Source organism: Clinocottus analis, unplaced genomic scaffold, assembly GCF_023055335.1.
Source record: "Clinocottus analis isolate CAN_PGR_092001 unplaced genomic scaffold, fCliAna1.0.p SCAF_4, whole genome shotgun sequence".
Taxonomy (NCBI): Eukaryota; Metazoa; Chordata; class Actinopteri; order Perciformes; family Cottidae; genus Clinocottus; species Clinocottus analis.
In genome coordinates this window covers 10,689,173-10,706,534 of record NW_027176153.1, presented here as the reverse complement: position 1 = coordinate 10,706,534, position 17,362 = coordinate 10,689,173, and the positions used below count along the sequence as shown (strand labels likewise).

Genomic DNA, 17,362 nt, shown 5'->3' with positions numbered 1-17,362 from the left:
GGCGAGGCTTGCTTGTGAGCGCTTTGAAAGAACCGACATATGGAGAGCCCTAAAACTGCTGACATTTCCAGCATTAGCTCTCAAGCCTTCAACCGGCATTAAGAGCCTAGGGAAGGAAAGACAGAGGAGACAGTTGATACTGTAAGATGCGAGAAACGGGGAGGAAGGAAGTGCGAGGGACGCGGAGGTGTTGGAAGGAGGAAAGAGAGAGAGAGAGAGAGAACAGGAGAGGCGGGGGTGGATCTGAGCCGCGAACTGCATCTGACATTTGACCACTGTTTACATGATAATTAACTATACATGCTATATTGAAGGACTGGAGTTTTACATAAGCCTGTGCATGACTACTGGCCTCTTTGAATCATACTTACGTCTCCCATCACCATGGCTACAACCTACAGTAGTGTGGAGGCGCGCTCTACATCTCTCTCCCCCTGCTTTCCCTGGCGAGCCCATCCTACAGCCGTGGGTTAGAGCAAAGCGGTCGTTCTTCAGGGTCTGAATCTCCAATTCTTTCTTTAAAGAGCTCGACGGTGGCTCGCGGCTTTTCCACTGATGTGTGGAGATAAATTGTTAAAATCGCTGATAGGGCCGCGCGTTTGTCACCAACCCCTGACAGCTGCCTCTGCTCTTCTCTGTTCATGGACATGATGCAAAAACACAATGTTTTATTGAGAAAGTGTAACTTTGCATGATAGCGCGTGTTCTGCCTGTTCTGTTCACTCTCACAGGAGCTCTTTATCCAGAGATGCCAAGAGGCTTTTCGACAGCGACACGGGAGTCCTGGAGGTTCCGGTGGCAGTTCGAGTCGAAGGCCAGGTTTGTATTATGGTGACACACTGCAGCCTCTTTCACACCGAACCTCCCTGTGATCCTGGGAAAAAACACTACCACTTTGTCCCTCACAGAAAGTGGAGCCACTGAAGGTCGTAACCTATTTAGCTGGTAACAAGCTAAAATTATCTCCGACCCCAAAGGCCTAGTTACTCCATGGGCGTTAATAAGCCGAGCGTAAAGGTTATCCCAAATTGCTTCCCTGAGAATCTCTCTAAAAGGAGTTCAAAAAGGGAAACCAAGGATCCATGCGCTCCTGTGTTATTCCATGGAGTACATATGATGAGCTAAAATTCATTTTAATCGTTAATTATTTAATATTGTAATTATTTGTATTATATGCCATCCCTTTTAACATGGGGTTATGCGTACAATCACTTACTAATCTACTGGTAACATAGAGTTTTCATATTTGACATAAAACATGGATACAATCGACATAAAAACATGAATACACTCACCATTACATACACCATACACTACACCACAAAAAAAGCAAACAGTATATTGCTGTGGCGCGTTTTTTGGCCGGTTTAGCTTAGCATCCGTCTTGACTCTCTCCTACGTCGACTCCGCCTTCAGCGGCGCCGGTCATCTCATGGTTCGCGCCCCACAAATCAATCCAGCCCCCGACTTCCTTCTCCAATGTTGATGAGTGCATTGTGCCATGGGTCATGCTCTGGTAATAAAGCTGGAAAGACAACACATTAAGACAAATAATGTATCGATATACACAAGCTGCCGTGGCCATGAACTGACATTCACACTTACAAGTACTGATTTGCAAAATGGGAGGAGTTGTCATATCCTGGGTGCCTCCCAGCGTATGAAAGAGTTTATAGTTTGAGCCCTCGAGCATTGAAACTCTCACAAGATGAGCAGCTGCGTTCTTTGATGAATGACGAAAGCCTGTGAGTAAAAATGTAAATGTGAACTACTGCTCTCATGGTGCATTTTAGGGATCAATTTAGTTGCCTGCACTGCTCAGGACCAGCGGAAGCTGAGGATGACACTTGTTATTGAAAACTCATGATTCAGATTCTGTGTTACTTTTGAACTTTTTGAAATTGTTAGATTCTAGTTGATAACACTGTCTTCATGTTGTCTTGGTTCGTTGTGATACTGTTGCTTTGTTGTGCATCGAAACACTGATAAAGGCACTATTTGCTATTTCCTGTCAAACCTAATAAATGATTCCCCTCGAGAGGTACAAATCTTAATATCCCCTTCACAAGGTCCAATTTACAAACGGAAAAGTTTAGAAATATGACGGTAAATGCATGGAGCCCTTGAAGTGGAAAATAAATAGCTTACAGCAACTGAAGTCTGTCAGCTTGTCAGTAGCCGCCTTTATTAAAAAACACAGAGCAGCTGCTTAGACATTCACGTTGCACTGATGCCAGTCCGCTTTCTAAATAAATCTAAATCTGGTCGGTCTTTTGCTAAATCGTCACTTTCCTCTCGCCTGCATCCTGTGTGTGCGTGTGTGTGAGTGTGTGTGTGTGTGTGCGTGTAAGTGTGTGTGTTGGTGTGTTGGGCCAAAGACTGGGCCAGGATGGTCCTGTGGTGCAGCAAAGCTGTTGCCCCCAGCCGCAGGCCCTGAGCTCCTGGCAGGTACACACACACACACACACACACACACACACACACACACGCACACACACTGTTGTATGGCCACCAGACGTCACAGCAGCCAGGAAAGCAATTGTGCAGAGACCAATAAACAAGGTCATCTGCTGAGCACTGACGTGATTCAAGGAGACTTTTTCTTGAGAGGGAGAAAAGACCGAAATCAACAAATGAAGTGATCCCACCAGTAAGTGTTCTCTGCGCATCCAAAGATCGATTTGGCTTATTCCCCCGTGACGTCGGCCTCAATTGTCGTCCAGAAGCGATTAAAAACACACCAGTGAGGTGACACTTTGTTCAATGACTATTAGCACCACAGTAAATACTCACCAGCACAACATATGTAGTAAATCACACCGTCCCAGAGGAATGCCCACCTGTGTGAGTCATGTTTGCTCAAAAATGAACACAATACTCAATACAATGCTGTTTTACGGAATTATTTCTGATTACTTCTTGAATGAAAGGATAGTTGTGACGGGTGTTTAACGATTTACTTCCTGTCTGAGGGAAGAACATACCGTCGCTTTAAGTCATTCTACTGGACTTGTTGGCGATGAGAAAAATACAGAATAACTCCAGCCGAGCATGATTGATATGAAATCTCACATTGAACCTACACTAGCTTTGGAGTGCATAGTCACACACACACACACACACACACACACACACACACACACACACACACACACACACACACACACACACACACACACACACACACACACACACATCTTGAATCTCACTGCTCAGTGATGACTTTATGCTTAAAAGCATTGCCCAATTAGGGGACTCTCCTCAAGCAGGAATTTGATTCACCAGATGAGCGCATATATTCGTGTCTGTGAAAATCACAGACTTAAGAAGGTGTTTGTTTTGTTGTTTTTCTTTCAATAAAAGAAACATCAGTCCATGCTAGTCCTGTGCTGATGTTGTTGCAGTCTTTGTTCTTTTTGTCCTTCAATCTGCTTATAGAAATGTTTGATGAAGTACAAAAAGGTGATACCCATCCTGATCATTACTGTTATTATAAAGCTGATTTTTCTCTGCCTCGTGTCTGTGCGTTCAGGTGAAGCTGGTGCATTTCACGGTCCAGGCTGTCGTGACCTCCTCAGACCTGCAGTTCGACCGGACCGAGGTGGACTTCGGCTTCTGTTCCATCGACCAGTCGGTGAAGAGCGTCATTCGCCTCACCAACCTGTCCCTGCTACCGCAGGACTTTGGGTTCCCGGGCGTTCCCGAGGTACACCAGTTGGCTGTTTTAATATGAAGCAGCAGCTCTCATATGTGTCAAGGAAGTGAATAATAAATGGAGACTGTTATCAATGAGACAAAGATGTTGGATTTCAGTCAAACATTGTTAGCTGTGAATCCCCCGTCTTTACGTACGCAGCATGAGTCCCACAGGGGAATGGCGCACTCCACCACTAATAATAAAACCAATGTCCTTACGCGCCCTGCCAGTTTTGGGGGTTGGCTCATTTTCCAGTTTCCGCTCTTGACTTAACTGGGTTGAAAAAGCTGTTAATAGAGCACTGATCTAATTATTTATGCTGCTGTCTTTGTTTGTCAGACTGCTGCAAAAGAAAGTCTCTTGTTTCCTTGCAGCTCCGGCAGTTCTAAAAGTTGTACGTTTGAGCCTCCGAAGTGTAAAACTGTTCGGATATTTGCCGAAGCAGCAGCACCACCACCAGCAGATGCTTTACACATTCTCACTTCCCATGTAAACAGAATGTCAAAAAACACCAAAAAAGTTAGAAAATTGGACATTTGTGTTGTTGTTGTTCTCTCACACTGCAGTTTATTGAGCTCCAGCCTAATGACGGCTTTGGCACTCTGCTCCCACAAGAGACCCTGGAGATAGATCTGATCTTCAATCCCGACAAGGTCAAAGAGTACAGTTTCCAGATCAGCTGCAAATCTGGGATTGACAGGTTACCTCTTTCATTTGAATGGATTTGTTGATTTCAAAGACCAATACATCCATGATTGTTGTCGTGGCATTTGGGTTCAACCATTTAATTATTAGCAAACAATGCATTTGTATTTGTCCACAGAGATTTCCCGCTGTCATGCCGAGCGGTGGGTGTCCGCCCTCCACTACAGCTTTCCCATTCTCTGGTTCAGTTCGGGGCGACGGCGCTTGGCGACCGCTCCACTGCCGTGCTCTACCTGCTCGACCTTCAGACCACTCATGACCAGTCCAAAGGGCTGATCCCTTCGGTGGCAGCGCCCAGGCTGTTCTCCTTCACCCTCCCCGAGGATTCAGATGTCAGCATCAGTCCTTCAACAGGCAGCCTGCTGCCCGGAGAGGTGCAGTAGCGCGCCTCTTTACCTTTACAGATTTAAACGGCCCTCTGCCATTTGTACACATAAACTGCAGAATACTAGTCTTTTTAATGTGTTTCTTGTGAATACTAAATTGCTTTAATGCCCCTTTCACAATGGACCTGTTTAAACCAAGTGTGTTTTCAGCGCTATCGCGGCTGAAGAATATTTCAGCCCAAATAATAATAAGAAGAAGAATTTAACCTCGTACCTCAGCACGCTCTGTTTTAGTATTCGGGTGGAGACGGCTCTCCTGAAATTGTGTTTCTAATCTAAATGTAACATTGTCGCAAAACCACAAGTGCAACTGATCTAAACTCTGAGCTAGTCAGAAATAGTTTGAGTTAAGTTTGTGAGCATAACCTTTCTTTTTTGCTTTGAAGGGAAACTAAACCTGGGACTGGCGAAATACATTTTACTTTGAATGGCAATTTGCAACAAATATATAACGATCACAGAGCAACCGGGTCAAGGGGAATATCTTCAGCTCCGAGACACACAGCCGTCATGGCAACAGATTCCTTTACAGTGTAATGATGCACTCTACTGGACATCAGAAGGATGTGAACAAGTGCCCTTTTTATTGTATTTTCTATGCTGCAATGTCAATAAGTACAGAGCATGAAACCAAAAAACAATGAGTCTTAATGTTCATTTTGTATTCATGGATGCAGCATCATCTCAAAGTGCAGGTGTTTTAAAAATCATTGTAGTTTATTAAGTCCTGTTTATAGTAACATTCAACCTGCATAACAAAGGCACAGTGGGAGAAATCTATAGTGAATATTCTGCAATTGGAAACCAGGGATTATCATCCACTCTAGAGGAGAGTAGACACCGATAGGAGACTGCCCAAAATAGTTTAGACCTCTGCTTTGTAATAAAAAAGCAGAGGCTTTCATAGAAAAACACCGTCAAGGAAGAGCACAGGGATGTGAACACCACTACCAGTGTTACTGTTGGATCCTTTTCAAATCTGAGAGCCATGAGACCGTCTCTCCTCACTCGCACAGAGACGTCTGGTCCAAGTGACGTTCAGACCCAGACTGTCAGACCAAGACATCAAAGAGGAGGCGTTGCGTCTCCTCCAGCGAGCCAAATACACTGAACAAGAGGTACGACTCCACACACACACACACACACACACACACACACACACACACACACACACACACGCGCGATCCTGTCAACTACTACTGCTGTGAGGGTCGGCCTGTGCGGCCCGCAGGGTTCACTTTCATGAACATGCTGGTGTTTATAGAGAATGTAGACGCTACTTTTGTCTAACCTTCGAACCCATCAATCAATGTGTGTGTGTGTGTGTGTGTGTTGTAAGACTAAAACCGAGGTCCCAGTGGAAGCCGTTAAGAGCAGCAAGGTGTCAGATGGCCTAAAGACAGACCAACTAACTGAATCACCAGATCCTGCCGACATACAGCCGTGGTAGGAGTGTTTTTATTTATGTAAGACTTGATTTTTATTCCAGTTTGCTGCACTGAAATGCCAATGAAGCAAATATTTTTTTATAAATAATCTAGAACCAAATATCAAAGAGTCGTACTGCAAAAAAAAATCTTTAGGAAACATCTTTCACATAAAGCCTCTATATTTTAAAAAAAGTAGGCGCATCCCAATTAATAACTTGGTAGTTTATCTAAGATCCAACAGAACTGAAAAAGACAAATACAAAACTTTGTGATAATGTCAAGGTGATACTGTTAATCCTTTTTTTCTTTCTCTTTTAAGGTCGGAGCAGTACGAGGAGGCCAGGAACTCTCTGCTGTACTCCTTCAGTCCTCGCTACAGGGAGTGCATCGTCCCCTGCTTCGTGTCGGATGGGGAGGACAACCAAAAGGCCCAGCTGGCATGGAGGTAGTAGCACTCGAGTCAACAGTCCCTCTGCAGGCTAAAAAAAAAAATATTTAGTTTAAAAATACCAATGCTTATTTCCCAAACATGTAAATTATTCATTTAGGGCCCTTTTAAGGCATTTCAATTGATTGTGTTTTCGCAGCACACATTCCAAAATTTGGAAATAAACCTGAGGGTCTGGGTGCCCATCAAGTGATGCCGTCTCGATGTCAATTGTGAATTCTGGCCCAACGTTGCATTTAGAGCGTCCTTCTTATAGTGATTAGGTGTGTGTGCCTGAAAGAAGAACAAAATATATGTATCATATATGTATCATCACATTAAAACCATGTATATGGAACACAGTACTGATTATCCAGTAAATAGAGGAAGGGCTATCATTTAGCATGAGACCTGTTTGCCACTAAGATTAAAGGGAACTCAAAAAATCTCACAGATCAAAACGGGTCACATCATCAGGAGCGATCTAAGTGATGGCAGCGCCAGTGCTAACTTTATGCTCAAGCCAATATCTTGGCAAGCACATTTCATGTGTGTACAGATGATGTCAAAACAAGTCTCTTTTGAGCCGGTTGTGCTGTGTCAAGCTCTCGCACTGAAGCAGTGGAAGTCATGTTTGTGCCCCGTAATGTTTCCTCACTTAATAATCTGCCGTTAAGTCCTTTTATTAATTTTTTTTTATCATAATGGCCTAAACTGGACAGACCCAGGGTGTTGCTCATTCTGTATTTGGAAACCTTGGGACCAATCAACTTATGCCATTCAATACTGCGGTTATGGATCCATGTGTCTTCAAATAAAATCTGGCAGGTGAAAAACCTATAAATATATCCTCTGACCTCTCTAATGCAGTTTGGTGCGGCCGCCTGGCCTCTGTTGAAACAAACGTATCAGAGAGCGAGAGAGTGAGAGACTGCATCCATACTTGTTGTTGGCCTCTTCTGTCTCTTTCTTCTCTCTACAACGTCTGGTTTTATCCAGTGAGTCTAAATGTTGTAGAAAATGCCCTCTGGAAGAAGAAAGAAGCACCTTTGGTTTAAATCTAAGCGGCTCAAAGGAAAAACATATCCTGAGGCCATTCCACTTATGAATGGTAAACATTCTTGTTTGAAGTGTGGCTCACCAAAGTGTGTTCCTCACACAGTTTATAAAGACGGCATTAAAATGAACCCGGTTTTATCCTCAAGGATATACGAATCTACGTGATGTGAAGGAAACAAAGAATGGGGAGTGGCGCATGTTCTTTTATATTTCATAGCACGTTGCGTTCCATATCTCCACAGGCCCTTCAACACGCTGCACCTGAGACTGCAGTGTCCTGCTGTACAGCCCCCCCTAGTGGTCGTATCCAACTATGGAAATAATAGAGTCGACTTTCATCAGGTGGTAGTGGGTGAGTGCTTTTGAAAGTGTATCTTGCTTGATTGTTCTTCCCATTCTGTTAATGTTCAGTTGGTCATCCAGCATACATACAGTATGAATTGCTTTGTATTTGTGTCATCAGGTGAACGAGTGATCAAGAGGTTTACAGTTCAGAACATTTCGAGGGAAACGTTGGATGTATCCTGTCAAAACACAAAGTCTAAGCACAGTTCAGTTTGCTTGACAACTTGGACTAACAGATTGTAGATTCTCACAAATCCCCACTTGACGTCTGTAGAAATGTTAAACAGACTTTCTGAAAAACTGATGTGCACGTTTTATGTCTTAAAGGGACAGTTGACTTTGAAATACATATTTTTAATCTTTTTTCTATTTTTTTAGGGTTTTTAAAAAAATGTTTTTACCCCTTTAAGTTCCACATACAAAGTGTCAAATAGTCCCATTAAATCTAAGAGAAGAGAAACATCTGTACAGCAAATACCTCACACCAAAACAATCTAGATTGTTAAAAAGCATAAGTGAGAGGAAAAAATATGTTTACTTGATTTTGGGTTGATTTGTCACTTTAATCCTAATTGCTCACAACAATGAAACATTTGAATATGGATGTTTTTGTACCTTTGAGAACAGACAGTAGAGATTTTTTTTTAAAAGAACACGAGGAGTGAGAGGGATGGGGAGCGAAATGTAAGAAGTGTCTCTGGTCAGAGTCAAACTTGGGAAGTTTTGTCTCATGGCCAAAGCCTTTAACTCTTCAGCCAAAGTTTCTGTAAGCATTTCTAAAGAAAGTTGGCGTGTAGTGCACTGTGAGTTATAGCTATTGCTTTTATTTATCAAATTTCAAATGCTGCGAGCACCATAAAGGACATTATGTCCGCTTTCATTGTACTGAGGAAGAGGCAGAAATCTCAGGAGGGCTCAGGAGAAAAAAATATAAAATAAAGAATAATAAAATCATCCTTTCAAGATGGGAGGTTTTGTAAGCAAGTGAAATGTGTCACACACACACACACACACACACACACACACGTACACACACATATATATATATATATATATATATATATATATATATATATATATATATATATATATATATATATATATATATATATATATATATGCTAAATAGATAATAATATAATAATATATCATATAGATAATAATATTATCAACTTTTCCTTGACCGTTTCCAAGCTGAGGTCATCGGTGCTGGGTGTGCATGGTCCCTTTTCCCTTCTGAATGCTCTCAGGAGCATTAGACCCGGAGACAAACACACTCTGGTTCTGGCCTTCAGTCCATTGCTGGAGAAAAAGGTCGGTGGAATTTTAACCATGAAGCGCTGCTTTTTGCTCAAACTTAATAAACGAGTACTTTTCCCGCTATGGGATGAATCCACTGATTTGTCCTTGTCAAGATTTAGTCATTGTGCCTCTCCATTATCAAAGATAATTTAGTAACGTTACAAATATTGCACTTTACTGTGCTCTAGTACTGTGAGACTCTGGAGGTGTGTAGCCAGAAGATGACCCTGGAGGTGACTCTGTGTGGGGAAGGTGTGTTCCCTACCGTCACCTCCTCCCACCCTGGAGGTCTCCTGGACTTTGGCTTTGTGTTGGAGAAGCAGAGCACCTCGCAGGTCCTGAAGGTCAGTCAGTGAAGAGTGACGGGGAAGAGGAGAAGATTTCATCTTGGTTTTGAACACATTCTCTGTTCGTTTTGTGTGTCTGAGTCCGGGCCGTTCTTCAAATGGATTGCTGTTCATATGCACAGATTGCTGTGGAGGTTTGCACAGTTGGAACTGACATCAAGTCCTGTTTCGCCTGCAGCTGCAGAACAGCTCGCCGGTGATCGTGGGTTTCCGGGTGCTTCTGGCCAGCCTCGCTCCCTCGAGGCCTCAGGGTGGAGCTGACAGTGTGGCCTCCCTGCTGAGGACTTACTCCGACTCTCAGGTCCAGCCTACTGTGGGTAAGACCAAAGTAACACTGCAGGAATTTAGCAAGGGGAACCTGAAAACCTTGCATCATGACGTACAGGCGGGCAGGACAAGCCTGAAACAACAAACGCAAACATCTTCAGGACACTTATATCATCATCAGATATATTAAACTCCCAAATATTAATATCCACCACTAGTCAGGCTGTACTTTTATGGCCATTCTAGTCTTAATGCTGTTCTACCAGAGCATCCCAGACATCACGGAAAGATAGAAAAAGTCTGTTGCCTCCCCCACAGGAACCCAGAACTACAGCGCGCTGAGTGTGTTCAGCGCGGTGCCAGGAGAGGGCAGCATTGCTCCGGGACAGAGCCTGGACGTCAATGTCACCTTTCAGCCCGACCACCCGTCCGTCAACTATTCTGACAGACTAACCGTGCAGCTCATGAATAAGGTCAGCGCAGAGCCACCACGCACAGAGACATCGAGAACAGAACAGTTTGACCTTGAGCTCAATCGCTGTTTTGAAAGCGTCACACGGTCCAGGCAACAAAACGCTGCCCTCCAAGTGTACTGATTGCACCGTGTACGTGTCGAAACCACCTCAAGCCTGTGCCATTCCTGTCTCTCAGAGTAAAGTGTGTGTGGTGGATCTGAAGGGTGCCGCTTCATCGCACAACATGTATCTGCTTGGGGGAGACCCGCTGACGGTGGCCATTGAGTCCCTCCTCCCTCCACTGATAACCAGTCAATCTCAACTCACAGGTACCCAGGCCTCTGCCTTCATCTCCCCCTCAGGGTTATCCAGTCCCGGTGCAACGGACACAATGTAGTTTGACGGCTTGTAGTCATTGCGGAAGGGATCGATATTATTAAAGTGACTCAAGCTCCATCAAGGCCGAGAAAATACAGACTCTGACACTATGAATATGACTTATAACTCCTCAACACGTTTCCTACTTTATGCCAGTGGGAGCAGGGTATGTGGTGTAATAATTTACGCTTTTCAATCAAAGGATGCTGACAGCCCAAAGTGCTTGTCACCAGCATTTAGCTCATAATTCAGCACAAGATCCAAAACCGGCACAGCTCCTTGACAAGGTTACTGTAAATTTCACTAAATCAAAACGATGATTTGCATTAAAATAACATCAGTAGTCGGAATAAGAAAAATAAATCCAAATTTATTTTCTATGAAAGCCTCCCATTGACGAGCAGCAAGATGTGCATATCTTTCCTATCCTTCTAAGCAGCTATTGGTTTTCATTAATTACCACAAAGTGTGAAAATTCATCAGCAGACTCTTGTGCAAGCCAATTGACTACGATATATCTGTCCTTAATAAAGTAGTGCACTTGAAAAGAGTTAGCAAGTTCTACACGTAATTTAAAGTTGGATTTGTTGAAACAAGTAAATTAAATTGAAGTATTCAACAAATAAATTGTTTTTCTTTCTCTCTCTTTCTGGCAGAGTCAGAACTGGGGAAGAAGCCCACCAGCCCTGTACTAGTGACCCTGCGGGCCAAGTACAGCGCAGGGGTCGTCACTCCCGCAGTGAGGGAGCTGCAGGTGGGCTGCATCCGCTCCACGGCGCCCATCAAGAAGGTTTGGTGATGTCATCAGATATAGATACTGCCAAATGTTTCATCATAAGACGGTCAATAAGCTATTCGAGGCAGCGACTGACTTTATAATCATCATAACAGTGTCAAATTTCATATAATTATTATAATGTACCATGTAAAGGATTTCATTTATTGGTGGTGGTTGAAAAAAAAAGTATAGATTTTGTCTTTTTTTCCTCTGTTTGTTCCAGAGTGGTGAGTTTCTCTGGGACAACATGGCATCTCTGCAGCAGCTTGGCTTCAGTGTGGACCCCAGCAAAGGCACCGTGGAGTCAGGCCACAAACGCACCATCACTGTCACATGGACGCCACACTTTGGATACAAGGTGAATTCCATTTTTTTGTTTTTTGTTGAATGCCTTGTTTACTTAATTACCGTTTTCCAAAAAAAAAAAAAAACGCAAAAAGTTCAATTAAAACAATAAAAGAGTTACTGGCTTTGGTGTTCTGGATATTTACAATCTGTTTCACCTAATTTCATGATTTTAATAAAGAAATTGCATTTTAAGGTTATGATATTTAATTATATCAGTACCTTTTTATAGCGATCCCCCCATCTAACCTGACTGGTGTGTGTGTGTGTGTGTGTGTGTGTGTGTGTGTGTGTGTGTGTGTGTGTGTGTGTGTGTGTGTGTGTGTGTGTTTTAGCCTTATGAGGTAGTGCAGGCATGTTTACCTCTTACCTTGAAGGGGGATGAGTCGAATGTTTACAGAGTCACCCTGATGGCGTTGATCTCCACCACTGCTGACTGACCTCTACACTGTCTGGATGCTGGCCAGTGGGAAATCTGCTCACACACACACACACACACACACACACACACACACACACATACTCACACACACTGAAACAAAACCCAAAGACATGTGCTACGCTGTACATTAATGTGTCCAACATTAACTTACACATTGATTAGTTATGTATTTAATCTAATTAATAAAGATGAAATTGGTTTAAGAACTGTTTGCAAATCTGGTTTAATTTAATTCTCCAGTAACTGTAGCATCCGTGGGCCCTGGGTTAAATTCTAGCTTCAGCATCTAGCTGTAGAACCTACTTCCACCACCAGGGGGTGTATATAATGCCAACTAAGCAGCTGTGTTATATCATGATTAAGGGTGTGCCAGCTGATGTAAGCCAGCAGATGTATACAGTAAGCTGCATACTGTAGCACTGCTGGCACTATACCCATAAAGTGGGAGGAGTCCGGGGTCACACGGTCAAGTATGACACAGCATTTGCAAAGATTGATAGATACTAATAAAGGATAACATCAGTTTGGTATAAAGGCCACATGTATACAATTATAGCCCATTGATCAGGCACAGGCTGACGTATTGGTTTTGCATATAATAATAGAAGTTGGTGCTGTTAGCTTGATTGCTGTTATAGTGAAGGTATCAATAATAATAGACATATTAATCTCAGTAGTAGGCTGATGATTATTGTCGTTATATTCTTATTTTTTTTGTATAAGCTATAGATCAGCGTTTGTCAGCTTCAATCCATAGGTATTAGGGCCAATGTCACGAAGTCATAGGTGATTGATGTAACAATGGTACTCTGGATAGCTACCAAATACGTATGCGTAAGTACTACACTTTTATATTTAATTGTCAAAGTTCCAGCTCACGTGTCTATTCAGAGTTTGTTTTGAGTGAATGTTCCTCAATAAGGAAACACTTGTGAAAGTATTTAGGCCGTCACAGTTGGGTTCATCACAGGGTTTTACAACTCATAGAGAAAGATGTACTGCTGAAAACTGATTTTGAATGAAGAGACGATTAAAAACAATAGATTCTGCCTGAGTTTGAACATGATGGAGATCAACAGTCAGTCTTCGGGTTGTGACTCTCATCCAGAAGACCCGGGACCGGGCCTGGGCCAGTACTGACCTGGATGGTTGCACTTACAAGTACCTGCCACGAGGAGGCCCCCTGATGTCCCCACTGGTCCTCCCAGTGGTTTCGGAATTCCTGGAATGTCAAGGAATTTAAAGCGCTGTAGTGTGTTTGAAATAGTGACGCTGAGGGAAGTTGACCTCCCCCTCTGAGAAAAGTCCCGTTTTATAAAAGGGTTGCTTTATTTAACAACTAGTTTACTACGAACAACAATCTGAACAAAACGTGAAAACATTCCTGAACACTGCGCTCACAATCTCAGTTTTTTTCATTCTTAAATGTTCTTTCTATACAGCTCACAGAATAACATTTGATCTAAAAATAACAGGAATTAATTAAACTTTAGTGAAAGAAGGTATGCTACTGAAATGTGTTTCTGGATACTATCTACATTTATTTATGTTAATATAATTAAGATTTCCTAGGGGTGTTTTTTATGCACAGTGTATTATATATAGTTGTTTTTAAAAAAAAAGAAATCACATATGACTTCTTGGCGCAATGACAAAATGTGTAAAGAGATCAAAAGGTGAAAAGTCAATATTTTGTCAATGGTTATGAAACGCATAAACTACTCTTTTGTATATGCTCAGACCTCTCTGGATAAAACGATGATGAGTGCTTCCCACACACAGAATACTCTGTATGTATTCAAACAGTAGACTCAGATTATGTGATCACTTTTGCACATACACACTTGAATCCTGAAACAATTCCAATCACGCTGGACATTTAGGTAAACATTCCCCTTTGGTTTATTTGACATCACGGATGATCCAGTATAACAACAACAATAACACCACTAACGAAACATCTCTCACGTCCAGATTTTATTTTTGTACGTCATTGCTCTGTCACATTTTAATTGCTCAATCCAAAGAAGCGGTGCACCCACTCGGCGTCAAGCCCTGTGAGCCGGGCCCTGCGGCGCACGTGAGCAGCAGCTGTCAGTAAAGCCCTCAGAACGGACCAATGGGATCTGACCTCTCTCAGAGATGCCCGCTGTAAGCATTTATCAGAGATTGGAGGAGATTATGCTAAATCAGATTACAGTACCCCCAACCTGCCTATAAAAAGCAAGGTCGTTATGAGCTTAGCCTCATGTAATGTCGCTCGTTTTATGAAACGTATGAGATCATATTAGGTCATATTTGTGTTGCAATTTTGTCTCTATTTTTCCTAATCTGATTCCTCCTCTGATCTCTCGCTAATGCTGTGAGATAGTGCTACTTACGGGCAAATGCTTTGTATGTGTGTGTGTGTGTTTGTCTGACAGACACACACACATGCAGAGCACTGTCTGTCATGTGTGTGTGTCTGTGTATCTCGTGTGTCTGCGTGTGAATATGACCCACTGAGTTAGTGAACGTGTTCTTGGAGCCCTTGTCTATGTGAACTGTTTAAATTCTACACAAAAACACAAAGGAGGCTGGTATATGCATGACCATCATGCTATTGATGTTATACAATGTTTCTTACAGAATAAAATGGCCCAATTGTTAAAATCTCTTCTTAATTGTTTGTCTGAATGATGATGATGATGATGATGATGATGATGATGATGATGATGATGATGACTGTTTGACATAGTTTGACTTTACTTTATTTTGTTCAACTAACTCAAAGCATGTGTTGACATCAAAAAGCACATTGAGGTATGGATTGTTGTCTTTCCGCTTTCGTCTTCAAAAGTGCTCGATGCCGTGAGTAAGCCTTGTCCCCTGGGTGCCTGGGCCGAGGCTTTGGAGGCTGCTTCACAACACATGCATGCAGATGGGCAGGGGCGTATCCAGGGGCAACTGAATCTCACCAGTATTACCCTGAGCAGATGAGTCCCGGTGGAAAGCCCCACCCAGAACACATGGGCAGTGTTTTCAACACATCCTGTCTCTATCTATTTCAAAGTTACAGGCAATGATGCAGTGATTTTTTTTGGGATTTTTTTTAAAGAAAGCTAATTTCTGGTTTCTAATCCGCCACAAATATTAATAACTCACATAAACTTTTTCCTTAATGCGCACCGAAATGTGAGTGAATGAATGTTGGTGGGTTTTCACTCTCTTTCTCCCACTCTCAAATCCATGTGTGCACATACAATACCCTCTATCCAGTGCCATCCACCCAGTACCCTCCATCCAGTACCATCCATTCAGTACCATCCATCCAGTGCCATCCATCCAGTACCCTCCACCCAGTACCCTTCACACAGTACCATCCATAAAGTACTTTCCCCCCAGTACCCTCCATACAGTACCCCTCTATACAGTATCCCTCCATACATTACCCCAACATACAATACCACACAGTTACTATGGGGAAGGTTTCTCTCAGAGCTGACTAGTCCACATCAGAGGACTGTTCATACAAGAAAGCAGGCCAGTTTCCTCCTATGGATTTGAGATTCAAAGAACTGACAGGGGTGCACACACAACCGTGTTGAAAACGACGACAGAGACCGAATGAATATATATATATATATATATATATATATATATATATATATATATATATATATATATATATATATATATATATAATTTAAATTGATGGATAATTTGAATAGACACATGCTTATTTTCCATTTCCACTGCAACATGCGACTGTCAAGAGACGACGGAAAAAAAACAGATCAAGCACAAAACAGTGCGTCCCCAAATGCTGGAGCTGCACAGCAGAGAGAACGGCTCTCTCAGGAGCTTTCTTCGTGCAAACTGTAGCCGATGATGCTTTTGTCTTACCCATCGCACCAAGCCCCATACACACACACACTTTGTGGTCCCGGTGGACGCCAAAGTGTTCCACGTCTCCAAGTAACGACTTATTCCGCTGAGCATTATCCCCTCTTCTGAGCACTCTACCAAGAGCACTGGTGATAATGATCAAGTCATCTCTGTGCTGCAGAGTGAGACCCAGCCTCAAGCGCTCGGGCGCAGGATGCCAATCCCCACTGATTTCTCGTCTTGAACTATAGGGCACATCGCCTTATACAAATAAAGCACGGCAAAGTTATTATCACTTGTCAACAAAAACAGCCAAATTGCCAGCTTATTTCGATCACATGTCTGGGGACAGTGGAAGCGACTAATGGCTCTTACGGTATTACTAATGGATCAGTGTAAATGTTTAGGCATATATCATCGAACCAGCAGTGTATATTATTTTACTGTACATGTAGTGAAGAGTGTTTTGGAATCATGCCTGCTGGCAGGAAAGAACCTGCTGTGCTGTAGTTAAATTTGTGGCACAGTCTGTTTTGGTTTGCAAATGAGACCGTGTTATTGGCCTGAGGTAGCGGTTGTTGTACTGATATTGAAAAGTCAGAAGTTGCAGTTGTTATACCCACATAAAAATCCCCCTTTTGTGTTTAAAGTTCCCAAATATGGCAATACATCTGCTTCCCCAAGACCCAACGGTCTCATATGTAACGTGGATTTAGGATTTTATACTACTGGAGCATATACTGTGTACTGAGATATATGATTGGTAGAATACACAATTAAACAAAAGCATTTGTTCACTTCCTAAATTGTTCCTAAATTGTTCTAGGTAAATGATCGTGAAAGTACCCAACAGAGTTCTGCAGGCCACATATCAGAACAACTGGGCTTTATAGAAAAGCTGTTGTTCTAACTTACTTTGGCGTGAGAAATGTCCGTTCTCGTGTCAAGTCTGATTTTTAATCATTGAATGAGCACAGTTGTCGAAAAAACACTGCGTTTTGGCAGGTAAATGTTATTTAGGTGTGTTGGCGTTACCAAAAATGGCAGTATTTCCTGATCTGTTAGTCGCCGACCCCTCCGCCGTGCGTTGTGACGCTGCCGTAACGTGGGGTTTCCCAGACCTGAGTGCAGG

General features: G+C 42.6%; 1 protein-coding gene across 3 annotated transcripts in view; it reads left to right on the top strand.

Moving 5' to 3' along the window:
* The window catches only part of cfap74 (cilia and flagella associated protein 74), a 46,302-nt gene extending 33,733 nt beyond the window's left edge, over positions 1–12,569 (top strand). For all 3 annotated transcript variants that reach the window (XM_068598395.1, XM_068598394.1, XM_068598393.1), the window contains exons 23-39: positions 732–819; positions 3,533–3,706; positions 4,264–4,397; positions 4,521–4,776; positions 5,805–5,906; positions 6,128–6,234; positions 6,538–6,663; positions 7,947–8,056; positions 8,168–8,223; positions 9,244–9,363; positions 9,540–9,695; positions 9,877–10,015; positions 10,284–10,438; positions 10,617–10,749; positions 11,455–11,588; positions 11,800–11,934; positions 12,257–12,569. In XM_068598395.1, coding sequence (XP_068454496.1) covers positions 732–819; positions 3,533–3,706; positions 4,264–4,397; positions 4,521–4,776; positions 5,805–5,906; positions 6,128–6,234; positions 6,538–6,663; positions 7,947–8,056; positions 8,168–8,223; positions 9,244–9,363; positions 9,540–9,695; positions 9,877–10,015; positions 10,284–10,438; positions 10,617–10,749; positions 11,455–11,588; positions 11,800–11,934; positions 12,257–12,361 — 2,230 coding nt within the window. In that variant the 3' untranslated portion in view covers positions 12,362–12,569. The remainder of the gene's footprint in view (positions 1–731; positions 820–3,532; positions 3,707–4,263; positions 4,398–4,520; positions 4,777–5,804; positions 5,907–6,127; positions 6,235–6,537; positions 6,664–7,946; positions 8,057–8,167; positions 8,224–9,243; positions 9,364–9,539; positions 9,696–9,876; positions 10,016–10,283; positions 10,439–10,616; positions 10,750–11,454; positions 11,589–11,799; positions 11,935–12,256) is intronic.
* Positions 12,570–17,362: the final 4,793 nt, after the last annotated feature.